The sequence below is a fragment of the Macaca nemestrina genome, chromosome 4 (assembly GCF_043159975.1).
Source record: "Macaca nemestrina isolate mMacNem1 chromosome 4, mMacNem.hap1, whole genome shotgun sequence".
In the NCBI taxonomy this organism is placed as follows: Eukaryota; Metazoa; Chordata; class Mammalia; order Primates; family Cercopithecidae; genus Macaca; species Macaca nemestrina.
Window position 1 is genome coordinate 70322133 of NC_092128.1, and position 26435 is coordinate 70348567.

The 26435-nt window shown below is 36.6% G+C and overlaps 1 protein-coding gene across 4 annotated transcripts in view; it reads left to right on the top strand.

Annotated features, from left to right (window-relative positions):
* LOC105475476 (cyclin dependent kinase 14) overlaps positions 1-26435 on the top strand; it is a 594776-nt gene that overhangs the window by 103658 nt on the left and 464683 nt on the right. For 2 of the 4 annotated variants that reach the window (XM_011730739.3, XM_071094797.1), the window contains exons 1-2: positions 7040-7337; positions 24587-24832. In XM_011730739.3, the coding sequence (XP_011729041.1) occupies positions 7155-7337; positions 24587-24832 (429 nt within the window). In that variant the 5' untranslated portion in view covers positions 7040-7154. Of the gene's footprint in view, positions 1-7039; positions 7338-24586; positions 24833-26435 lie in introns of those variants that run through there. The other 2 variants (XM_011730738.3, XM_011730740.2) reach the window with 2 other exon arrangements.

The following is a 26435-nucleotide window of genomic DNA, read 5'->3' on the forward strand; positions in this document are numbered from 1 at the left end:
GGAAGGAGAAAAAATGTGCTGGCCATTCCAAACAATTCGATTCTACTTCTTTTTAAGAAACAGGAACCTATACTGTTTTAATAACCACTCAGGGAAAGCATTCCACAAGGAATGGCAAAAAGGATTCAACTAATATTTGGGTGCTGCTGTTGTCATGATGTTACTGAATACAAAAGGGTTGCAGAGTAGGTTAAAGCATTTCAGAGTTGTTAATATCCCTGTGACTTATGCATGTTTGTAAGGAACCTGATTTCACTGTCACCCCAGTGATACTGAACTGTTAAATGATCATATGATGAATCTTCCTTAGCCAAAAAGCCTTTTTGGGTTTTCTTTCTGTTGTTGGAGAGTGATGCACACATGGTTTCGGAATCTGAATTGTATCAGTATTAGCTTGAAAAGGCAAATACTAAAACAATGCCACAGGAAAGTGAGTTAAATTATATAGGGATACACATTTTAATTTCAATTTTTAGTATCTTCAGTTGGTTATCCTTTGCTTGTCCTAAGTATTTGTTGTTGAATGTCCAGCACTGTTTACCGTTCTTTCCCAAGGGTCTGCTTCCTATTTTATTAGGTGTATGTAGAATGAGACAAAAGAAGTATATTACTTAACAAATACTTTTTATTTGAGTATTTTCAAGTACATACTACATAAGTGACAAAGGTTTTCTAGATTTAAAACTGTCAAATGTAATTAAAAATTATTTCTGTATGTTTATTTGACAGGCTCGTTTAAGAGGGTTTTCTTCCTTTTGAGGTTTTCCTGATTTTTCAAACTAAGTGAAATTTTGGAAAGCTGGGACAAAGTCTCTAAAAGCAATAAAGCTCACTTATACCCCTGAACTAGAATTTATTTTTTTTCCTTTTCAGAGTTGATACAAAAACTTAGGTCTAAGTTTTTACAAATGAGACTTAGCTTCTTAAGCAGTTTTTTGATAGTCATGGGATTGTAGCCTCTGTCCTCATGGCATTTTGACATCAGGAAGAGAGAAAATCCTCACATCTTTTCTCAGTGCCATTTGCCTTTCTTCTTGATGCTACCCCAAGGATTTTGTGTCTGCCGTTGAGGTCTTATAATTTAATTCACATTTCTCAGATCATATTAGTGCTATACATTTGGAACTCTGTGATACTGTTATTTCGTGGATGTGGTCATAATAAAATCACTTTTACATCCAGATCTTCTCCATACTTACACTTAAGGCATGACACCACATGAGAACTCCAGTTGTGTTTCTGCTTAGGGTGTAAAAATGAAAAACTGTGCCATGCCCCATGTGAATGCCCATGCATTTTAGATATCACCTGAATAAATAATAAATAATAAATACATAAATGTGCATGTGTATGTATGTATGTAGAAACCATATGTATGGTTGGTATATAGAAAACCAATATCTGTTTAATGCAGATATAATTGGGTTTGTAACTGAACTAATGGGGAAGCAAAAACTGAGATGCAGACAAATTATCATCCAGGGTAATTGAGGGCATACAACCAGGAAACACAACATGTAGGGAGGAGGAAATTTATTTCATGGAAAGGAGTAGACTGAGCCAGGAGCAGTGGTGCACACCTGTAATCCCAGCTCTTTGGGAGGCCAAGGAGGGTGGATCACTTGAGCCCACGAGTTTGAGACCAACCTGGGAAATATGGCAAAACCCTGTCTCTACAAAAAATATAAAAATTAGTTGGGCATGGTGGCATGCACCTGTGGTTCCAACTACTCGGGAGGCTGAGGTGCTGAGTGGGAGGATCACTTGAAGCTGGGAGGTCCAGGCTGCAGTAACTCATAATCATGCTGCTGTACTTCAGCTTGGGCAACAGAGTGAGACCCTGTCTCAAAAAGAAAGCAGTGCCCTGAAATCAGATTTTTTTGAAAGCCAGGCAAAAATAAGATTTTTTTTAAAATGATAGTCTGCATCTACCAGTTTCTGTTATAGAGTCATAATTGTCAACTTTCCATGCTGCTTCTTGACAACCTTAACAATCTGAAGTTCCCTTGCTATAGCTCTAGCTTTGGATTTTTAATTTCCAACTTAGATGAAGTTCATAACAAAACATTTTTCACCTTCTGCAGTTCATAGGGATCAGCACAGGATTTATCTTTAGCCAAGACATATGATAGCATCCATTGTATGCAAAATTGTATCAGCAATGTAGGGAATGCAGAGATGAAGAAAATATGGCATGTTTGTGTGTTTGTTAGGATTGTTTTGTTTTATTAGTGTTCTTGATGTATAGGTTTTGAATGATCTTCCTCAATATCATTTTCCACATAAGTTCTTTGGTTTTTAGGGTGTAATTTAACAGAATGTAAAGTTTTGCTGGGAACAGATTTATTGGGTTGTGATAGAATCACCTATGTTTACTGATTAAATTAGTTCCTTTTTTCTCCTACAGAATCAAGAAAACACTCAAAGTTGTATAATATTAGGAGGAAAATCTCAACATTGCCATGCAATGTCATGCATGACATATGGATAGGTTTGGTGTTGTGGTTAAGAAATGGCTGTTAAATGTTCAGTTCAGATTCCTCCAGAATTTCACGGTGTTTTGGGAAAGTATTTTAGATAAGTGACATTTCTTCAAATATATGAAATTGTAAGTAATGAATGACAGAAGAGAATTAAGTCATAAAGTTTTTAGGGTTCACAAAAAGGTTGGGGTTTAGACTTACTAAAATAAATGAACATTTAAAAATCAATAACATGAAATTTTACTATAAAAATTTACAACATAAAATAGATTGCTAATATATTACTAAATATAATCTATTTTAAAAAAGAAAGAATTTGCTAGGGTTATATGGAATTGTAATCATTTGAAAACCAGCTTATTTTTGGAAAATTTCTATTTCCTTTATTACTTTTGAAAATAAATTTACAGTTTTTTTCCTTTCTTTTAGACTTAAATTTTAATGAAACTAATTCATAAAGTAGCTGATTATTATAGTTAGATTCATATATATAAAGTACTCTTTTCTTCCCTCATATTTAAAATTTTCTTAGTGTTTCTTTTTCTTTGTTCAGTTAAAAAAAAGTGTTTTCCCTTCACAGGCTTTTGGTAGGAAAGAAAAAGAAAAAAAAGATAAAGACAGAATAAAAGTAATTCTCTGTCCCTTTCTTCAATTCTTTTTTCCAGGCTTTAAAAAATTTTTTGTTTGGCCCCACCTGTCCGTCAGACCCTGTTTATGTGAAGATCAGTCCTCTGGCAGCCTCTTGTGTCTGAGATAGCTCCAGGAAGGTTGACATGAAACAAGGGTTTCTGAGTACTGCAGAGCCTGTGGAGTAAGACCTACATCTTTTCCACTCAGGAGAAAGCTCCTGGTTCTGCTTTGAACCCACCTGTTGACTCAAGCCATTCACACACTGTTCCAATAAGCCTGATTATCTAGTTGCCCAATACGGGGATGGCTGAGGAAGCCTGTAGCAAGACTGAGGAGTGTGTGGTGATATTAGAAGGAGAAGCACATGTAGGGTCATAATAAGGCAATTTTGATGGTAAAAAGAGAATGAATCATAAAAATGAAGCAGAAGAACACTTAGGTGTCAGGTTATTGAGATTAGGAGCCAGTTGGCCCTGTATACCCACTGTTAAACCCTGAGGGCTGCCACTGATGTTTATAATTGGCCCTATTATCAGTTGAAGATTAGATTGTGTTTATTATAATCTATTTTAAAAGTCAGGGAAGTGCATACTACTTTTTAGAATTTAAAAAAGTCTCATATAAAGGCAGGCATTTCAAGGGATCAATTTTTGTTTACTCACAAAAATGACCTAGTAGATGTTAGTCTTGTTTTTCTCTCTGTCCACTGAGATTGTTTTTACAAGCCTTTTTGTCTCTTCTCTTTGAAGCTATAATTTTTATTTTAAGCTCTACTGTTGTTCTTTTATGGTATAGTTTCAGACACATCTCAATGGCCTCTAATAAAGATATTCTTAACACCATAGATTGTGAATCCTGTATGACATAATGATTAATTTCCTGCAGCTTTGCCCTCTCGCTGCTCTCTTCTGCTTTATAGTCAGACTTGTTGTCTACATGCTTGTTGACACTATTATTGTCCCCTACCCATTCCTCAAGCTCCCCATCCATTTCCACTCTATGTCTGTCCACAGAATTTGTTTGAACTTCTGTCATCAGCAACTCCACTTACTATTTATTTATTCAGCAAGTACTGCGTACTGTCCTAGGGGCTGGGGAAACACAGGAGAACAAATGAGAAGTCCATGCTCTTGAGCAGTTTACATTCTAGTGGGGGAGGAAGACAAACAAAGTAAATTAATGAACAAAAACAGTGTAATGTGATAGGGGAGGGAGGAGCAACAGCAGAGAAAAGCCAGAGAAGGACTCTGAAAAGGCAATACCTGAGGTCCAACTGAATAATGGGAGGGAGTCAGCCAAGGGGTTATCTGGGAAGAACATTCTAGGCAGAGAGAACAGCAAACATAAACATTCCTGAGGAACCAGCTTTGAGGAAAATAAAAATTGTCCGTTGTGACCGAATCATAGTTGGATGGGTGCTGTGGTCAGAGCCACGTGGTAGTGGGTGTGTAGGGTGAACAGAAGTCCTTCCTCTCCAGGTCTCAGTCAGTGACTGATCAGCCCAGGGATACGAAAGCCTGGCCCTCTTGTTTCAGGGGAGACTAGTGCTGGGTGTAGTTTTTGTCTGAGGCCACATTCTTCCTTGGCTTTTCCCCTCCCTGTCCTGCCTCCTCATTTCTTTTCACTGAGAGCATGCCCTCAATAAATTGTAAGATCCGAGCCCAGCTCTGTTTCCAGGAAACCCTGACCTAGGCGTATAAGCAAACTTTTGATCTGTCATCTGAGCTCCAGACCCTTAGACAGCTGCCTATGCAACATGTCCACTTGGATGTTCAGAAATACCTAAAACTCAGTATGTAAAAAATTGAATTTATGATAGTTTCCTCTTTTGCTCAAGTTTGTATTCTTCCTGTGTTCACTCGTTTCTTTATGAACCAGCCTTTCACTAGTTATATGAGAGAATTCAGTATAGATTTTCCCTTTCCATTAGACTTCATGTCCAGTCTCTCAGCAGGTAACTTATGGTAAATGCCTCTTACCTCTGTTGTCTTTCCACCCACATTTTCATGGCTTTAGTTCAGGGCCTTGTCTGAAACACTAGCTTAGCTTTCCAAGTGGCCTCTCTGCTTCCCTTCCTTCATCTCTCCAATCCATTTCTACACCATTACCCTGTCGTAAAATGAAAAACCTCATCCAGCTACTGTTCTGCCTCTAGTCTTGTAGGGCCTTTCTATTGGATTAAATGGCAACTTCCTATAGGATAAAATTCCCAACTTTTTAGCATGGCTTACAGGGCCGTTTCTGCCCGGGCATTGAGCCACCTTTCCTCTGAGCCTTCACAATGGTGACCACTGTGGGTACGGCTTGGTTATTTCCTCATACAGCTTCCAGTTTCAGGCTTCATGCTGTTCTCCAAATGTCCTTCTTCTCCTGGGTAGTACTGGAAGCTTCAGCTTTAGGTACCTCCTCTGTGAAATCTTTTTTGAGCCACCTAAGGAATATTGTTTATCCTTAATAAAGCACTCTCAAAATACTCATTTCAGTGTATTATAATCACTTGCTTTATTTCTAATCACTCAAGGCATTCATTGAAGGCAGAGAATATGACTCTTCACATTGCTGGGCACATTAACGTGTTTGCTGAATGAATAGATGAAAGAATAAAGGAGAAATGTTATTGTGTTTATTGGTTTTTATACAAGATGTCTTAGTGAACACAAACATTTTACGAATGATAGGGGAAAGGGGATAGCCTAAGAAGAACTTTTAGCCCTAAAATATGGAGTTGGGAAATTCATTAATTTTTTAATGTTAATTTAATATTTGCTAGATGCCTAGCATTGTATTATGTGGTATTTAAATAAATTTTGAAAAATGCAATTGGTGTGATTTATCAAGGGCCTTAAAATGGAGAAAATGCCAACAATACAAGAGAGTTTTATGAGGTGACATATGATTAAATCTTGAATGACTCAATAAGAAGTGCTGTTGGTTCTGAAAAAGGTGTCTTTTTGGGCTGGAGGGATAATCACAAAAATACCTCAGGTTCTTGAAAGACCTGTTGAAGTCTGTTCTGCAGCAATGATGCTCATATAATTCAATAGTTTTCAGATATTAAGGAGATAGCTTTCTCTTTTGGCTTTGTTGAAGATGAAAGTATGTAATATTTGTGTTTGAACAATAACTTTTTAAAAAGATTTTAAAGCTTTTGTGTTGCAGGAAAACAAAGTTGAATATCTTCATAGTGTCATTCAAAATAATGAAGGTGAAGATGGTTTGCAAGTGGGAGAAAGAAGAGATGATTCATTTAAACCAATTAGGATGTGAAGGGAAAACACTTTGCCTGAGGTTTCTCCTCATCATGGTATACCCCAGTTTGGGGAGCTTTGGGAGTATCAACCGCTTATCATTGACACGGTAGTTACCTCCTCGTGTACTTTAATTTTTTAAATAAGTGAATATTTACAAGGTTAGACTTCATGCCTTTTTTTATTTCTTACCTAAGATACTTCTCAGTTGTGTTGTTGTATCTTAATCTAATTTATATCCTTTCGTGATTCTGTGTACGGAGGACAGGAGCTCCTTTAAAAAAGAATAGATCAACCACTTTCCTGTAGGGGTCGCTGTGAGAGTAGCAGTCTGGCATCCTTCCTTTGCCGCCTAGCACCTTGTGGCATGACTTGGCACAATTTGCCTAAGGATTGTGAGATCTGGCTTGTTTTGGTATTTTATTTTTCAGAGTGGTATGAGCTCTAAGTCCACCAAAAATTCTGCAAGCTCATAACTATGCATTCTTTTACTTTGGTTCTGTGTATGTTGCACCTGTGTTTTTTTTTTTTTTTAACCATGTATTTGATGTATGGTTATTTTAGAGTTCTTATTATGCTCCATTTGCATATGACAAATATATACACATAGACACCATTTTAGCAGCTTTTGCAACATGCATGATGGTGGCTGAAACTTGGCCTTCTATAGGATCCCAGATTATTATTTAATGGGGTTGTCACTCAGGACACTTACTGGCTTTCTCCAGTGCTCTTAAAAAAATTGAATTGAGCATGATGAGGTGCATCCCTTTGATTAAATGTTTTTCCTCCTATGCAATCACCATTAGCTGTTTGGCTCCCATTCTGCATTCTTTTGAAGCAGCCCTGCATTGCAAATCAATATCTTTCTGAAAAGGCAGTGTGTTGTGAATTGCCTGGACAGCATATGCACGGATACTTTGGCTGCAATGCTGCTGCAGAGCCCGGTTACTCTGCCTTCCTGGGAACTCCACAGGCAAGTCCATCGTGTTTGGAAAAAAAAAAATTAGATTTTTTGGAGAAAATAATTGAGCTGTTAAAGCTATTGATAGTGAATGTTAGCATGTCCTTTGACATGTTTCTTCTGAACTGTTTTTGGTCTTATTCCACTGAGATTAGCTTCTCTTAGGAGATTTCTGGGCTTTTTTTTTTTTTTTTTTTTTTTTTTTCTTGCTTATGCATCCCCCTCTCTTGGTTGTAGTACGGCCGTACCATTTCAGCTTGCTAGTGCAGAAAGATGTGAATTCAGTTGCTGTTATGAGCCTGGCCTGGTGCAAACACATTGCTAGAGACATGTTAAAGAGTTCCAGGTGAATCAAGCCTGAGGGAGACAACAGCAGAACGGTAAGACAGAGCATGCTTAAAATTATAGCAGGGGTTTTAATTTGGAGCATCTCGGCAAGTCTGAATCCTGACTCACTCATTTACAACTTAAAAAGGATTCATTTTATGCATGTCATTTTACTCACTTCCTTCTATTTAACTGCCAGAAACATCACAGATTGATAAAGGGGGTATTTAAATTAGGGATCTGACTGGAGGTTACTCATGGGAGAGTCTTTTGAGGCTCCCGAGGCTACTGTTCCTAGTTTGTAAACACCAGTAGCAGAGATAAGATGGGGAAAAGGTTTTACGGCTGCTTCTTTGCCATATCTGAGTCTTATTCCTTCTGAAACTAGTCTTTATTTATTATAGCTGAAAGAGATCTTACAGATTGTTTTTGCCTGGCTATGCTTGGCTGAATGCCCTCTGAGTCAAGCAAGTGAAGGACGAGAGACTACTTTTTCCATTTGAGTAAACTGATGTCCATGAATTTAGCTGGATTGGATCTGAGTAGAATAAATATCTCTAATATATTAGGGACCTGGGGCTTCCTCCCTGATCATCCTACCTCCTTCCCTTTTGGATCACAGAAATGCACCTGCTTTAAGTGTGTGCTGCTGAGCAGAGGTCAGTGTGCTGGTATTTTGCATCATTGCACCTGTAGTGGTTATGCTTTCATGTACAGAAGTGATGATTCTTCATGCAGTTCTGCTTGAAGTGCTGGCTCTGATAGTAGACTATTAGCATTTTGGATGCTAATGGAGAACCCCTGCATTCATGAAGGACCATGGTAGCAGACAGCCTACTCCAATGATGCTTACCTGCTTGTAAAGCAGATAAAATTGAGAGATAGGAATGTAAACCTTGACGTCTTCAGAGACTGAATTTTTGTTTCCTTTGTTAATTGTCACACAGTTGACATATTTGATGTGGTGGGGGTTTGAACTTGAAGGACGTGTTTTAATAGTGTTCGGAGTGAGACTAATAACATTACTTAGCCCTAGTGACTTTATGTGGATTCACCTGTTATTATATACATGCTGAATGTTAAGGATGTCAGCATTTGATTTTTTGCTTTAAAAATATTCCACTTATGTCTAGTTTAATTAACTTAGTCCTTTATGTAAAATGTAAATGTGTAGTTGGTGAATATTAAGAAAATAATCAGGAGCTTGCATGTTGGCTATAAGCCAGTTCTGTATAATTTGTGACATAAGTAAATGTAAGAAAGATCACCTGATTAGTTGATAGGCTAATTGACAGAAATACTGGTAACTGTTGTGGTTCACTGTGAGTGAATTTCTTTAATGGTGCGGTGCTTCTATATTCACTCAACTATTTACTGTTGAGGTTGGACATTGATTTTTGGGAGTGAATATTTGGATTTTCTTCCAAAGATAGATCAAATTTACCTCTCTTTTTTAAAAACTTTTTTTTTCTGTTTAGAAGACGTTGCGCCCTGTGTTTACTGTTTCTTTTTCTGAGAATAATGTGTTTTAGGTATTTATATTTTTACTTTTACTTTGTGTGAGTTGTGAGGATTTTTTTTCATCCTGTGACAGAAGGAATTGTAAATTTACAAAAAGTAATTTTTAAAAAGTAGAGCAATAATATGACTGCTTTTACAATCATGTGATATTTCTCTCATTCTGCAAATATTGATTAGCCACCTACTATGTGTAAAACATTGTAAGACCTGCTATATAAAGGAAGTATGGATGAAACAGTACCTTTTCCTGAAGGAGCTTAGAAATAGTTATATTGGTATTTTCCCCTGGAATATGCCCTATTATGCTTTCTCATGGATAGTCAGTTTGGTGCTTTTTAATCCTCTCCTTTTAAAAAAGCATTTGTTTGTTAAACAAACATTTATGGAATCTATTGTGTAATAGTGGTGAGTAAAACAGATGTGGTCATGGTTCTTATGGAACTTACAGTCTACTACTTTTTTCTTTTTTTCAATTGAGCCGAGGGTCTCACTGTGTTGGCCAGGTTTGTCTTGAGCTCCTGGACTCAAGTGACCCTCCTGCTTTGGCCTTCCAAAGTACTGGGATTACAGGCATTAGCCACTACTGCCAGCTACAGTCTACTTTTAAAAATATTTCAAAGAGAAAATATGTGGCAAGTTTTTTTTTTTTCTTTCATTTTGGTGATTATGAAGGAGATACTGTATGCTTTGATATTTTTTATTGTGGTAAAATATATATAACACAAATCTTGCCATTATTACCATTTTTAAGTTTATATTTCAGTGGCATTAAATATATTCACATTGTTTGCAACCATCACCACTATCCATTTCCAGAACTTTTTCATCAACCCAAACAGAAACCTTACCCTGCTCTCATTAAATAGTAACTACCCATTCCCCTTCCCCCTGCCCCTGGTAATCTTATTCTGTTTTCTGTGTCTATGAGTTTGGTATTCTAAGTACCTCATAGTATATTAAATGGAGTTGTATGTATTTTTCCTTTTGTCTCTGCCCTGTTTTACTTAGCATGTTTTCAAGGTTCATCCATGTTGTAGCATGTATCAGAATTTCATTCCTTCTTAATGCATTCCTTGATTTTTATATAGGATAGACAGCAGTTTTTCCTCATCTGATGACATGAATCAAGTTCCTGTATGGACATCATAATAGATACTTTAAATATACTAAAATAGCCTATGGGAAAGGGCAAGGAATAAGGAATAGAAATGCACTGAGAGAAAGAGTTATGGATATATTATATATTATTTTCATATATTTATCTATGGGTGTATTATAATTGAGATGCTAAGATTTTCACATCAATTCTTTGCTGATAGCAGCAATCAGCTGAAATAATTGGAAGCTGGGCCATAGCTTTTGTCATTATTAACGTTTGAATTTCACCCACTGTACTTCCATCTTCTTACTCTATTTTACTTCATAAACAAAGACTGATCATGTTGAGGTCTTCTTACAGAGTCAGAGACTCTTAGAGCTGGCAGGTACTTTAGAAATTGTTATTTAATTGGTTCATTATCATTCACTAGCCAGTGTGAGAGGAAAACTCAGTCTCCTGCTGCCCACTGTGGGCCTTCTTTCACTCCCCACCCCATTTTCAGTGGAAACAACCAGAAAACCCCAAGTATCCTCTGAGTTTGACAGAAATCGTAGAGGGTGTAAACTTGATGCTGTATTAAGAAGTTTTCCACTGGATGAGGTAAGCCTAGCTTCATGAATACAGCTTTCTGTTTCTCAGATTTCTTCCTGATACTGCTTCCATAAATCCAGACGGTTTTTCTGAGGGGACCTTTTTTAGAAAGCCAAGTTAAGGCCTCAGTGCTGTTCATTTGTTTTCTATCGACCATTTTGACAGTTCTTAGACTGGGTCAGTCAGCAGTTTATATCCATGCTTTTAACTCACTATCCAGGGGACCCAACCATTTATAGAGGAGGAAGATTCAACATAGCAATATCTAATACCTGAGCCTTCCAGCTAAGCCTGCTCCTTCTTAATGAGTCTTGCTTTCTGTCCCCCTATTTTTCTGTTATGGCCTGACTTTTATTATGAGACTAATTCAGAATCAGATTAATCAAATATATGTTAAATTTGAGTGGTAGGTTTGTGGGGAGAGAGGGAAGATGGGTCAGAAAACCTTAAACCAGTGAGCAGTTATTTTACACAGCTTTGGAAGTACTTTCTTTTTCTTTCTTTTTCTTTTTTTTCCATCAGGAGAGATAAGAGAGAATGAAGAGAAATTGAGAGAATTGTAGTTAAAGTTGTTTTTTGTTTATTTCTGTCAGGATGTAAGTCCCAGGGGACGTGTATGAAAGCCAACACAGTGGTCAAGAGCTTGAGCTTTGTATTCGGAGTCCTGTAATCAATCCCATCTCCTGTGTTTATTTTCTGTGGCCTTGGACATGTTACTTAATTCATGTGTGCCTCAATTTAACCATCTGCGAAATTGAGATAATATTATTACCTTTCTTATGAGGTTGTTGTGGAGATTAATTGGGAAGCTATTTTAAAGCATTTTTAATAGTAACTTACATAATAAGAGCTCAACAAAAGTTAGCCATCATCATCATTGTCATCTCATCTAGAAATCCTTAATTTCCATCTCTTTTCTATCAGCTGCATTATATCTTGCCCAAGATCCTTCTGTAGTTTGATTATAGAGCATATATAATTATTTATTAGTGTTACTGAGTTTGAGTGGATAAAAGGAGTATGTAATAGAAAGCTCCAATATCCTATTTATCATCTGGCAGACTTTGGAAGGGTGAATGTTCTTTAGACTTACTTTTCTGCCCAATTGATAACACGTTTGCCCCAGCAGCTTATTCCTCAGGTAAATGAAATCTTGGTAAAAATACAAAGTTGACAGTGAAATGCTTCTGGAAGCACTGGAGTTTGTTTCCAGGTGACAGACAAACAGCAGGATGTGTGTATCCCACTGGTTTTCTCTATTCACCTTGCATCTCTTAGGCAAGATTTGGTATTGATTTTTCTCAGCTATAGGAAAGGTTTGCAGAACCAGTCTTCATGAAATCAGTTAGGAGTATTACTAATGGGTTACTGTCAAATTTATTATCACTGAGATTTTAGCTCTTTACAATAGATGAATCAATTGTTAAAGCAACATTGAAAGATACTTCCATTTTCTCCTCAAAGGTTCATTGTTCCCAGTGTTTCTCTTCATAAGCTCTGTGTGGTTAGTGACCCATATATGATTCTCTGAAAATGTTAAGAGCTTCGAAAGTCAATTCTATATTGAGTGATGCCCTGTATTTTCCTGAACTCTTTGATGGAGTTTGCAATCTAGATTTATTTTATAAGAAGAAAAACATTAAACTTTTCAACTTTATAACATCACTCTTGACATCAACCACTAAATTATTATCCAAACACTAATAATACATTTATATTTTATTAAAAAGGTGGTTATTGTAGTTTTGGAGATGTATGTTGTATTTATATAGCCATCTGTTTCAGAGTAAGAAGATAGTACACAATTTTATTTCTCCTTTAGAGAAGGAATTTAAAAATATTTATACTCTTTATTTTAAAATGCCGTTCATATGGTTACCAGGGGGAAAGAATTCAGATCCTAAAGGATCAGTCATATCTCCAGTAGTGTTTTCTCTTCAGTTTTCATTTTTTAATGTTACTGCACCTTCTGGATGCTGTATCTTACATGAGGGACAGAATAGTGAGCTACAGATATTTGAAAGGTAGAGACATGAAGGAAGAACTGGCCTGGTTTAGTACAAAGAAGCCAGGGGTGGTTTAGTGAAACCAAACAGAATTCAGAAGGCACTTGAGACTGTCTTTTGCACGGCCTTTGAGACAAGTGAGCTTCTGCAGTCCCTGTGATGTTTAAAAATACCTCTCAAACACTAAGCATATGTGTATAGGTAGAAAGCGTCCTGGACCATATTATTGATTTCAAGTCTATGAATCTGAGATCAGCCTCTTCTGTTTATTAGTAGTTAGTGCTTCTGACATGGTAGACATTTTTAGTTTTTAAATCGGGGTGGTTAACAGTCAGCCCCCTTTGCCAGCTTAGTTCACACTGCTACATGTTATGGGGTCCTTTGGAAATACACTCTGGTTTTCCATTCTCAGGTAGAACCCAAGGCAAAACCTAAAAAAGAAAAGCTATGTTTAAACCTGTAAATCCTGTGGGAGAGGGAGGAAAAGTTTTTATTTGAAGGAACAGACCTTTTTTTTTTTTTTTTTTTCCTAGAATAAGAGCTTTAAGGGAATAGTGTCTTGATGAAGAAACTAATTAGCCATGCAGTGTGAGCCACTTTGTGTAGCTTGATTTTTCTGTTTTGTAGAGAATAGGTATTCCATTTCCCCAATGCAGCTATAGGAATTTTGTAGATTGGAAAACGCTGTGCTTTGTGGAATCTCAAAACAAAGTCACCCGCTTGCTGTGCTTGGAGCTTCTCATCTCCTGTGTCCCATTTCTGAGCCCTTTGGCTATAAATGTTTTGGTGAGGGGTGGGGTGAATATAGATATCAATTTTAATATTTCACCTCTTAACACATGTCATTTGGTCATATACTATGAATTCTGCACTCCTGACTCTTGTCTTTTTTCCATGATGGCATTTTAACCAGCATATAATTGTGGATGTCAACTGGAAGTCAGAAAATGTACATACTTTCTTCTTTCTCTTGTTGACCTTTTTGGAATATTTAATGTTTTTAGTGGAAACAGTGTCTGAAAGACATCTCATCTGGCTTTCCACATAATCAGAGTAGGATTTAATCCGGAGCGGGAAATGTTCAGTTATGCCGTTTGGGCCAAAGGTTCCCTCACACGCCTACCCCAAAGGAGGACCTGTTTTAGGATACATGGTACTCTTCACAAATGTAAGTTCCTTTTCAAATTTCTTTTCTGGATCCTGAGGTGATTTCCCTCTAAGTTTTACCTCCAAATCTACCAAATAAACCCTAGTAAGTAGTAAGCAAAGCTAGATTCTGAATTCAATTCTGCTCAGGATAATTTTATAGTAATTGTTTTTATAGATATGATGGCCAGCAGCAAAACAATGTTCCTATATTAGAGACACATACATCTATAAATTTCTATGCAGGAAGTAATGTCATATATGCTGCTATAACCCATGTATATTCTTTCTTTTCTACCTGTCACTCATTCCAATCCCATGGCTATTTAAATTCATAAACATATTGGATGTATATTATTGCAAATTTTATTTCAGAGCTCAAAATATATTGAGTTATCTGATAACTACCATGAACTTTTGCGATGTTTGAGTAAATTTTTATCACTCATTATACACAGAGACTGAAATAAATTTTCCCTCTAAATTTGCCCTCTCTCACAATCACAATCTCTTATTTGACCATAACAACAGAATATATCATTACATGGTTTACAGCACCATGTCTCAAACTTCAAGGTGCACAGAAATCAACCAGGGATCTTGTTAAAATTCAGATTCTGACTCGGTAGAACTGCAATCGGTCTGGGATCCCAGGTGATGCCAGTGCTGCCAGTCTGCAAGCAGCAAGGGGTTAACTTTTCCAGATGAAATTCTGGTCTGCAAAGCTGACTACATTCTGAAAAACTTATACAGACAACTAACAATAGGGCTGGTAATTCTACCCTTGCTATGAGTGTTCATTAAAACTTTAGGTTAAATTTATCATTATGATTTGGACAAAATGAAGAACCTAGAGGTCAGAAAATATAGGCATCTACCTATGTGAGCCTTAAAAAAAAACTATATCTCATCTGAAATGTGTAATTATCACAGAAGAGAAAGCGACTAAATAAAATTATTTTAGCAACATATACCAAAGGTTAAGCTTCTGGAAGGACTACCTAACATTCCATAATAGAATTAGCAAAACGGTTATCAAGCCTATTAATGGCAAGGATTGAAGTCCAGTAAGGGATGTAACAAAACTATAGTCACTGAAGCAGCATAAATGAATGTAGTATCCTCAAGAGTTCTCCATTCAGTTGTGTCCACTAGCTGATGAATTCAGGATTTAAGTGAAATTAGGTCAGATGCCAAAGAAATCATGTAGTAGAAAAATAAGCATTTTAAAACTAAATTGCAATATTAGACATTGAATTCTGATGAATGGAAACATCTGGTAAAGTGTTTTCATGACTGGAAAACATCTCAACACAGAAGGTACCTTGTTTTTAGTGTAGTTTCTCAGGACTAATTTTTTTTTAATGACCTATTTTTAGTTAAAGGGGAAAGCTTATAATTAGCAAAACAGTTCATCATTGAGTAAATTTTAACAGAACTATTTCATGCCCAGTCTTTTGTGCTTGGGGAACACTAAAGAAACAGAAGATATGGTTTGTGTGCTCAAGGTGTTTACAGTCTGGTCATGGAAATACAAACACGTGAGAAACAGTGCTCAGCAAAGACAGAGCTCCCCCCACCCACCAAAATAAACCGAACACATGAAAACAAATTCTACAGTAACTTATATAAGAATATATGATAACGTATGTTTCAGTAACAAATTATAAAGTACAATCTAAAAATGATGTAGTTGGTAGTGAGGGCATTTTTGGTTGTGACAGTGACAGTGATATAAGGGCAGGACTAGCATTTAGTAAGAACCATGGTTGCCAGATGTTCTACAATGTGTACTGCTGTGCAAATGCTGCACCCAAATAATTTTCAGCCACAATGCCCAGGATGCCACCACTGAGAAACAGTTTCAGGATGTCAGAGTTAAGTAAAATCTGAAAAGACTGGAGACATCAAGAGAAGTGTATTCATAGTATGTACCTGTCTTTGTCCTTTCTACATCTTAAAATTCTAACAAAGTGGAACACAAAGGAAGCACAAAGAAATGAATTTATGTGTGAGACTTTACTAGTTAGTCTATCTAAAATTATTTACCAGCTGCAAACTGCTGCCTAGAGTTCATGGTAGAACATTAGAGCTAAAACTGATCTGTATCATTTTACAGATGAGAAGACTGAGATCTGGGGAGTTTAAGTGGCTTGTTTTGAGGCACTTAGTTCTGACTTCCATGGGCAGTATGCTTGCATGTATGTTAGGTAATGTTCTGAAGGTGATTTTAGGCAAGATCTTGGTTCTCATAAAACAAAGCTGTAAGTAAAACACATCCTTGCATATATCATTCTATATGCCTATATATCTTTGCTCTGTGTAGCCACTGTTACTGCCATCTCTGTGTATATGCACATACTGTTAGGGAGAAAATAGAGAAGACAGCAAGCAAAGAGAGGAAAGCATACTTTTAGACTTGACAGATTTAAGTTATAGATGAAGGCAGTTATCATTGGTTATGATTCTAGTGGCAATGATTCTAATTCTTCCTACCCCTCTCTTCTACCCAAAACTCTTGCACATCTATCCTTACTAGCTGAAATTACTTTTATAAGGGAGGAAACTTCTTGTTCTGTAATGCTTAAAGTTCAGATAATACTGGGAGACATAGTGCTATGATTTAAGTGCTCAAAAACTTATAAATGACTGATGATTTTTTAATATTGGGAGCAGATTTTAAGTAGGATAAAGCCATCAGGCCCTCCTGGGGTATTGGACAAAGGGAAAAAAACAAATGAAAGAGGTTGTCAAGATTTTTGCTTGTTTCTTTTTCTTTTTTTTCTTTTTTTTTTTTGAGACGGAGTCTCGCTCTGTCGCCCAGGCTGGAGTGCAGTGGCCGGATCTCAGCTCACTGCAAGCTCTGCCTCCCGGGTTTACACCATTCTCCTGCCTCAGCCTCCCGAGTAGCTGGGACTACAGGTGCCCGCCACCTCACCAGGCTAGTTTTTTGTATTTTTTAGTAGAGACGGGGTTTCACCGGTTTAGCCAGGATGATCTCGATCTCCTGACCTCGTGATCCGCCCATCTCGGCCTCCCAAAGTGCTGGGATTACAGGCTTGAGCCACCACGCCCGGCCGATTTTTGCTTGTTTCATAGTTTTTCACTGGACCTGTGATGGACATTCCTTTCATGAATATCAAAAGAGCATGACCTAGCTACAGCCTAATGCATGATACATATTTGCTGTGGGTTGACCTGGAGTCTTTTAAACCGATTCTTTTCCAGTGTCTGCCTTCAACTAAGAGTGTGGAGTAGAGCAGTGGAGAAGATCACACTCTGAACCCAGTAAAATGCTTATCACCAGAAAAAGGGTGATTCAAAGGGACAATTTTCAGCCCGAATGAATTCACTTGAAATGAATGCCAAGCTTAACTGAATTAAGTTGTGCGCTTTCAAATCCACTGCTGTGAGTTCAGTAGACAGTTGTCTGGATCTTACATAGCTCTAAGCTAAAATCGTAGGTCAAACTGTGACTTTTGGAGCCTCATACACGGTTTGAATTTCTACTCAGTTTTGAGTTTGCCAGCAAATGAACAAGTTCCTGTTAATAATGAGTAGACCAAATTAATCACTTCAGATGAATATCCATATGTATGGGTGCATCTCAAAGCAAGTTTGAAATTCTAGCTTCTATTTAATTTACTGGAAAAAAAGAAGTTTATTTTGGTATTTGTGATGATTTCTTCCTTTTATCTATTTTCGAATACCAGGAGACATCCCTGCTTATGTGATTTTTTGTTACTTCAGTTTCTAAATGGAACAAGTAGTATGAAAAAGTACAGTCATGGAGAAAACTATTCTTAGTTCTCATTGATATTTGAATGTCTTGTTTTCACACGATACTGATAGCATAGCTGTCTACTGGAATTTGCCTTGGGCAGAGGTGCCAAAGATGTTTTCTTCTGGCCCCATGATTTGTGAAAACCACTTTTAACCTGTGGAAGTTCCTTATTTTCCACGAGTTAATGAACAAATCTTTACTGTACTCTTCAAGAGGAGATTTTAAGGGAAAGGTACTTTAGGGGGCTATAAAATGAATATAAGACATAGTCCTTGCCCTGTGGAAGAGATAATTAGGTTGTTGACATTAAAGTATCACAAAAAGAATAATTACAGTCTAAGGTATGCAAAAATATTGGAGCAGACTAAATTTGCTGAAGTGAATTATTCATAAAGGATTGGTCTGAGTGGGTGGGATTTAATCAACAAGTGCATTTAGGCAAAGGCAATTTTGGAGACAAGTCATGGCTTGGTAGGAGGAAGGTTTTCAGGCTGAGGACACTAAAAGCATGGGTGAAGGACAGTGAAGCTGATGGACAGTGCGTAGAATGTCCGAGGGTCTCCTGTGTCCAGAATGTTCACAGCTCATGGCCTTTGTATTTGGCCAAGTACCCACATCTTTAAGAATATGTGTAGCTAAGAAATGTAATTTTGAAAACCAATTTGTCTCCATTTAAGCATTGATTACTGACCTAATTAAATTCCCTTAATGTCATATACTAATTTAGTGTAACTGATTATTTTGCCATATTCTAGATACTTTTAAACAAAGAAGACATACCTAAATGTAATTATTACAAATTATTAATATATTACTATACTTAACAGTGTAGTTTTAAGTAATCTTATTATTATTTCTCTGTTCTTTTTTATAGCTTTCTGGGGTTATAGATCCACTTATTTAGATTTCTTCCAGGGGGTTCAGTAATAATATTTTTTGTGTCTTTTTGGGATTGTGTAATCTTTACAGGGCCACAAGTAAAAGAATCCCTTCTCAGAACAGCCATGGTTACAGGATCTGAGTTGTTGACTGTTGGGGTTCTGGATGCTTTTTTCAAGTCAGAGATTCACATCTGAGTCACGGGTTGGCAGTCAAGCTGAGTTTTCTTTTTAAGGGTTAAATTTCATATGTGTTATTAAAATTTAACTTACTTAAAAAAATGCTTTCCACACTGGTTCACATAGGTTTTCTTTTTAATCTTGTTTCTCTCCACCAGATGTGTACTTTGTAATACGTTGCTTAGGAAACATCATCTGCCCTTTAGCCTGTTGCATTACATCCACCCACCTGGTCTGCTGTCATTGGAACATGCTGTGTTGCTTTTCTTTCTACACTCATGCTACTTGGACCCTCCCCACAGGCCCTGATCATTCATTCCTGCCCTTGATACAGTTCCTTGCTACTTTTTTTTCTAGCACTTCTTGGCTTACTCAGAGTTCTGTATCTTAAAATCAACCATATCGTGTTATATTCATTCTTTTATATTATAGCTGCCATTTGGCCTTTATAGTAACTTTTTTCTTTTGAAATCATAATGAACTCATGGTCTTTCAACAGCTCAGCTTGTTCTATTTAACCATACTTTTATTTTTCCTTTTGATGCTCAAATAATCAGTTTGGTCAGTGGGAACCCCTTTCGGCAGATTCCTTTGTCCTTCTAGCATGATCCCTGACATTTTTGAAAGGGTGCTAGTTTTCTGGTAACAGCTGGATGTTTCCTGGCTCTTTCACACTTCCTGCACCGTGAACTGGAATCTATTACTTTCCAAAGAGTTCTTCCTTTCCTTACTGGAGAATTGGAATGTAGGCCAAAATCTGGGCACTAGGGGTGCACATGAAAGTTAGTAGTGGATAAAAGGGCTACTGTTTGGTGGTTGGAAGAATCTATGTTTTTGAGGTTTGGGTTCTCAGTGATTTTTTCCGATTTGACATTCCATACTTCTGTCTCTGAGTTTTTTAATATATGAGGTTTTATCTTTTACTAAGACCTTTTACTGCACTGACCATAAGCATTTTGCTATGGGCAGAAAGATTCTATTTGGGGTAGGAAGCATTTATTCAGATTGCTGACAAGTTAATATAAGCATTCAACTGAAGACATACGCAGGGGAGTAGCACCAGTGTATACTCTGTCTTTAGGAAACCTCTTTCATTGCTAAGACCCAGACTACTCGCTTTTCTCTTCATGCACCCTGGATACTTAAATAATTTTATTCTAAGAACTCTCCTTCCCTCCCTTATTCTCCCCTCTTACCCCTCTTCCCCCTTCTTCCCTCTTATCCCTCTTCCCCTTTCTCCCCTCTTATTCCTCTTCCCCCTTCTCCCCTCTTGCCCCTCTTCCCCCCTCTCCCCTCTTACCCCTCTTCCCCCTTTCCCCTTTCCTCTTTTTCTTTCTCTTTCCCTCCCCACCACTCCTTTCCCTTTTCCCTTTTTGAGACAGGGTCTCACTATGTTGCCCAGGCTGGAGTACATGGAGTATAGTGGCACGGACTCTGCAGCTCACTGCAGCTTTGCCCTTCCTGGCTCAAGAGATCTGTCCAACTCAGCCTCCTGAGTAGGTGGGACTGCAGGTGTGCACTACCACACCTGGCTAATTTTTGTATTTGTTTTGTAGAGACAGGGTTTTTGCATGTTGCCCAGGTTGGTCTCGAACTCCTGAGCTCAAATGATCCACCTGCCGCAGCTTCCCAAAGGCTGGGACTACAGGTGTGCATCACCATGCCCAGCCAAGCTGATTGTTTTCTACTTTCATTTTGTCATTTGCTAGTAGTTAGCAAAAATAGTAAACGTGAAATGTTTAAGAATATTTATGGGAAATATTTTAAGTTGAGAACTTTGTTAATTTTTTTTTCTCAAAAAGTAGGAAAAGGCTGCCACTCTTCTGTCTTAATGATAGAATAGAGACGTTGGTTTTCTACAGGTGCATAGTTTTCACTGATTTTTATAATTATCAACTGTGCCATAGTCAGATCCATTAAATGAGAGGCTACCTGACTCAAAATATGTATTGTAAGGCCATTAAGGCATGAAGATGGAGAGAAAGCTGTACTTGCGGTAGATTTCATAACAGTTTCTCTTGCTTAAATTGTATAGGCTCAGAGAGCCATCAAAATTTCTAATTGGAGTTCCTCTCTTTCCTGAAGCCAACAAATGACTTTTTTGCTTTATTGTATTTTCTAGAACTTAAAATACAATATTAAATCAAAGTGATGAAAGTGGATGTTCTTGAATTGTTCCTGTTTTTACGTGAAAAGCATTTAGTTTCTCACCATTAAGTATGATGTTACATGTAATGTTTTGGTAGATGCTCTCTATCAGGTTGAGGAAGTTTTACTCTGTTTTTAGTTGGTTGAGAGTTTTTATCATGAATGGATGCTGAATTTATCAAATGCCTTTTCTGAGTCTATTGAGATGATCATATGAGTTTTAAAATACTGTGCATTAGTTATCTGTTGCTTCATAACAAATTATCCCATAACTTAACATCTTAAAACAACAAACATTTTTTTAAAAATCTTAGTTCCTATGGGTCTCCTGCAGATGCTCCTTAGCTGGCTCAGGGTCTCTTAGGAGATTCCAGTCAAGCAGGAAGCTGGAACTGTGGTTGGCCCTGAAACTTGACTCACAAGGTTGTTTGCAGGCCCTAGTGTTTCTGCACATGTGTCTCTCCACAGGGCTGCCTCATGGCATGGCAGTCGACTTTCCCCAGGTCTAGTGATCTAAGAGGGGAAACTCAAGGCAGAGAGAGAGAGCACCAACATAGAAGAAACATTTTTCTTATAATGTTTTCTGAGAAGTGGTATCCTATGATTTTTGCCATATTATATTTATGGGATACAAGTCAACAAATGCAGCCCACACTCAAGAGCTGGGGATTACATAAAAGTGTGAATACTTAGAAGTGGGTGTTACTGGGAGCCATGTTAGAGACTACCTACCAAATGTTAAACTGGTGAATTACACATTTGTGAATGTTAAGCCAACCTTGCATTCGTGGGATTAGTGTGACATTGTCATGGTTTACTATCTTTTTTATATATTATTGCATTCAATTTGTTGAAGATGTACCAGTAATTTTTCGCATCTGTGTTCATGAGAGAGATTGATCTATAATTTCCTTACAATGTTTTTGTGCGATTTTTGATCTTGGAATGACACTGGCCTTATAAAATGAATTGGGAAATATATCCTCCTCATCTATATTTTGAAAGGGTTTCCGTACAATTGATGTTATTTCTTCCATTAATGTTTGGTTTAACTTCACCAGTGGTGCCATCTGGCCCTGGCGTTATCTTTGTGGTAATGTTTTTGACCACAGATTCAATTCCTGTCATAGACACAGGCCTATTCAGGTTATCTATTTTTTTTACTGAGTGATCTTTGATTAGTTTTTGTCTTTCAAAGAATTGGTTTCATCTAACTTGCAGAATTTATTGGCATAATGTTGTTTATAATATTTGTAGAAAATCTGTAGTGATGTCACCGCTCTCATTCCTGATAGTAATATTGGCAATGTATATTTTCTACTTTTTCTTCCCCCTGATCTGTATGGCTAAATGTTCAGCATTTAAAAAAAAAACAATCTCTGAAAACCAGCTTTTGGTTTTATTGATTTTTCTTTATTGTTTTCTGTTTTCTATTTTATTTATATCCACTTTCTTATTTATTATTTCAGTCTTATTTTGTTTTTTATTTGCTTTTTTTCTTTCCTTCTTTTTTTTTTTTTTGTGTGTGTGTTTTTAGGTGGACGCTGAGGTCATTGCTTTGAGACCTTTCTTCTTTTCTCTAGTCATTTAGTATTACAAATTTTCCTACAGCTAAAGCACTACTTTAGCTGAATCTCACCATTTTCATGTTTTGTGTTACCATTTTTATTTAGTCCGAGATGCTTTCTAATTGCCTTTCTGTATTAATTTAGTCATGAACTATTTTCTGTCATTCTTATCTTTTACTTTCTCTCTCTGTTTTAGGTAATTTGATTTCAATGTGCCCTTACATCTTTTTTTTTCTTTCAAATTTTCTGTGTTTGCAGTTCATTGACTTCTCAGGCCCATGTATTTATGATTTAATTGCCTTAGTGTCGTGGGTGGTTTCTTTTCTACTGCCTTCACATCCTTAAGAAGAGCACAAAAATCCTTAAAAATATCGCACGCTCCAACATACTTGTAATAATTTTTTACTTTTTAATCATGACTAGAGGACTCTGCCTTGAGTCTTTTAAAAATATCTTCAGCTGTTTTCTCATATGCTAAAAAGCATGATAATATTCTTCTCATTTGACTTAGTTAGAATTCAGCCTGTGCTTAGTAGTTGAGACATACTTTTAGGGTTGATGTTTAAAAATTAAAAACTTTTGTTTCAAAAACTTGAAATGGTTTATTTTAGTTACATACTTTTCTACTTTAGTGGTTTTAAAAACATTATGTATGTTGGCATATTTATTATAAAATTCACACGAGTGTACAAAAAATTGCTAATCTTACCCATTCAATTCCACATGTCTGGAGATATCTGATGTTAATAGTTTGGTGTGTTTTCCTATATACTTTTCATTATGCTCATGCACTCACAGATATCTATATCTATGCATCTGTGTCTGTATTTATATCTGTATCTGTCTACTTCTATCCATATACATAGCTGCATTTATCCCCCACATACAATCATTCTTTACATATTAGCTCTGTGTATCTGTGGGTTCTGTATTCACATACTCAACCAACCACGGATCCAAAGTATGTGTTCAAAAACTTTATATTTTTACCTTAACAATGTGGGCTTTTCATAAATATCTTCTGTTTTTCTGCTTTTGATAGCACATAGGGATGTGGGAACTTTTTATAAGAAGAAAAACATTCTATAAACAATTTTATTTAGAATTATATTTTCTTTAGAGAGAACAATTAAATTAGCTGGCTTTACAGACAAGCCAGAGGCCATCAAATTATCTAATAAGGACAACAAAGTCTCCAGAGTATAGGGAGAATGGCAGGCTTAGAACATAAAGTAAAAAGCAAGGAGCAAAAGTCACAGAGACTAAAATAAAATGAGAGGGTAGGGCAGGCTAGGCAGGAAGAGAATGGGTAAAGAAGGAAGAAGAAGGGAAGGAAGTGGAGGTCTAGTGGAATAATGTAAACCAAATTTTGAAATGAATGCTTTTCAGTGTTTTTCTTTTACCATGTTATTTCTTTTAATCCATTAGCTTTGAAATAAAACCCCCGCCGTTGTCCTCAGTTCTTTAATATCTCTAACCATTAGCTCCATTCATTCCAATTGGGAGATGAAATCAAGATGGGGACAAATTTTAAGTATACATATTCATGCCTAAAACTTTTAAACAACATAATGCGCTCTCCTTCTCTAGCCTAGGTTAGCTGCTTATACGATGACCCATCAGTTAGTGTGCATCTGATTTGCCTATTTTTTGTTTTTTAAATTAAGGCCAGTTACCCAACCTCTTAATGATTCAGAAATAAACCACTTCCAGTCAGATGGTAAAACATGTGACAGAGTTCAAGAATCATCTTAGGGTACTACTAGCAGCCTGGGCCTTAAGTTTCTCATTTTAGAGGTAGATTTTTTAGTGTAAGCTCTAAGTGAGTATAAACAGAATGATTGTGAGGAATTTTTTGTACTGTAATTTATGCTGATGCAGCTTTTAGAATGTGGGCTTTTTGGGTATTTCCTGAAACTGAAATTGGCATGCTTTCTAGAGTAATATATTGCCATGTTTAGTGATATTAAAGTTGCAGTGAAGAGTTCTGAATTTAATTTCTTCTTTTCTCAGATATGTGTCACAAAGATGTCTACACGGAACTGCCAGGGAATGGACTCAGTGATCAAACCCCTGGACACAATTCCTGAGGATAAAAAAGTCAGAGTTCAGAGGACACAGAGCACTTTTGACCCATTTGAGAAACCAGCTAATCAAGTAAAGAGGGTGCATTCTGAGAACAATGCTTGCATTAACTTTAAGACCTCCTCCACTGGCAAAGAGTCACCTAAAGTTAGGCGGCACTCCAGCCCCAGCTCGGTAAGTGCAATCTTTTTGTTTATCACTGGGTAAACAGAAGGAATAGCCCTCTTACAATAATAGCATGCTGTGCTGGAAGACAGCATGAAACTTTATCAGTGCCTTATTATGCATTCTCTCCCAGGGTGGTTGAATGTTTTGGAAGAGAGAGAGCAAACTATATATGGACTCCTTATTTATAAGCACTGAGCAAGCAAATGAATGAAATGATTCAACTTATTTTTGGAAAAATCATTTTTCCCCCTTAATTGTTTCTAGTTAGAGGAATTTATAATTAAATGTCTTTTGTATTTCAAACCCTTGGAGAGGTTATTGAACTTTACTGTGTAGGCAGTAAGGATAGTTTTGAAATTAGCAAATTCACAAAGAATTTCATTGCAGAATAAATGTCAAAATTTGTTCACTTGTGTTAATCCAATCTTTTTGTGGGGGTAGTCCACCAGTCTTGCTCATGTGACTTCCCTAAAATGACAAATTCAAGTTCTTTTCCGGGACAAAGCCCTGTACTGAATGGAAAATGCTGGAGTAGAAATCTGTGAAGGGTAAATTCAATAGGACCAAAGGAAAGAGAATGTCCAGAAAGAAGTGTTAGAGGGAAACAGACTTTAGATATAACTAGTGATTTACAAGTTAGAAAGGAACACACCAAGAGAGAATGTTCTCTGTTATGTTTCTATTCTCAAATACATTTTTTCCTATTTTTTTGGCTTAAATTAATATACATTATTTACAGTTGTATGATAATATAAATTTTGGTCATAGAGAAACCACAAGTGTGCTATGAGTAAATTTCCTTCCTTACACAACTTTTTGATTTTCTTAGTTGTCATTGTCTGCTTTTCCTTTGTTCAAATTAGCATAATTTTAAACACAATTTGAGGCCTGCAACTATTTGCCAAAACTGTAAAATGCCTCCAAAACAAATCAGATAATCTATCAGTTTTTCTCCCCCACTGAGATTGTCCTGGCAGTTCTTTATAGTCATAATTTAATATAGATTGGTTAATCTCTAATCCTATAGTCATAAGGCTTCCTCTTCTGAGAATTTTTTCCTCCTTTTTTAATGTTAGATACCCATTCTCTGGGTTACATGTCTTACTTGTTCTTGGTTTATTTCATTGTTTTAAAGTATATCCTCCAGTAGCTTCTTGAGAAAGGGTGATGGGGGATTTGCCATATGACTATGTTTTTATCTGTCATTGATTACTTCGTTAATAATCTGGTCAAGTATATGATTCTAGTTTAGAAAATAATTTTTTCTTAGACTTTTGAATACCTTATTTTATTGTTTTCTAGGTGCCTAGATTGCACTGACATCCCTAGACTATTCTGATTTCCCAATTCATTCTTTATCTGCTTTTTTCTTTGTGGAACTTTCTAGGACTTTCTTTTTATCCCTGGTGTCATCCTTTTTCTTGGTGTTCAATGGGTGTTTTCAGTTTTCAAGTTAATTTCTTTCAGTTTCAACAAGTTTTCTTATATGTTTAATTTTTTTAATCTTCTCTCTTTTTTAAAAGAATGTTTTATTAGATGGATGTTGGCATTATTGGATTGATCTTCTAGTTACCTTACCTTTTCCCTGTTATTTTAAATCTTTTTTTCC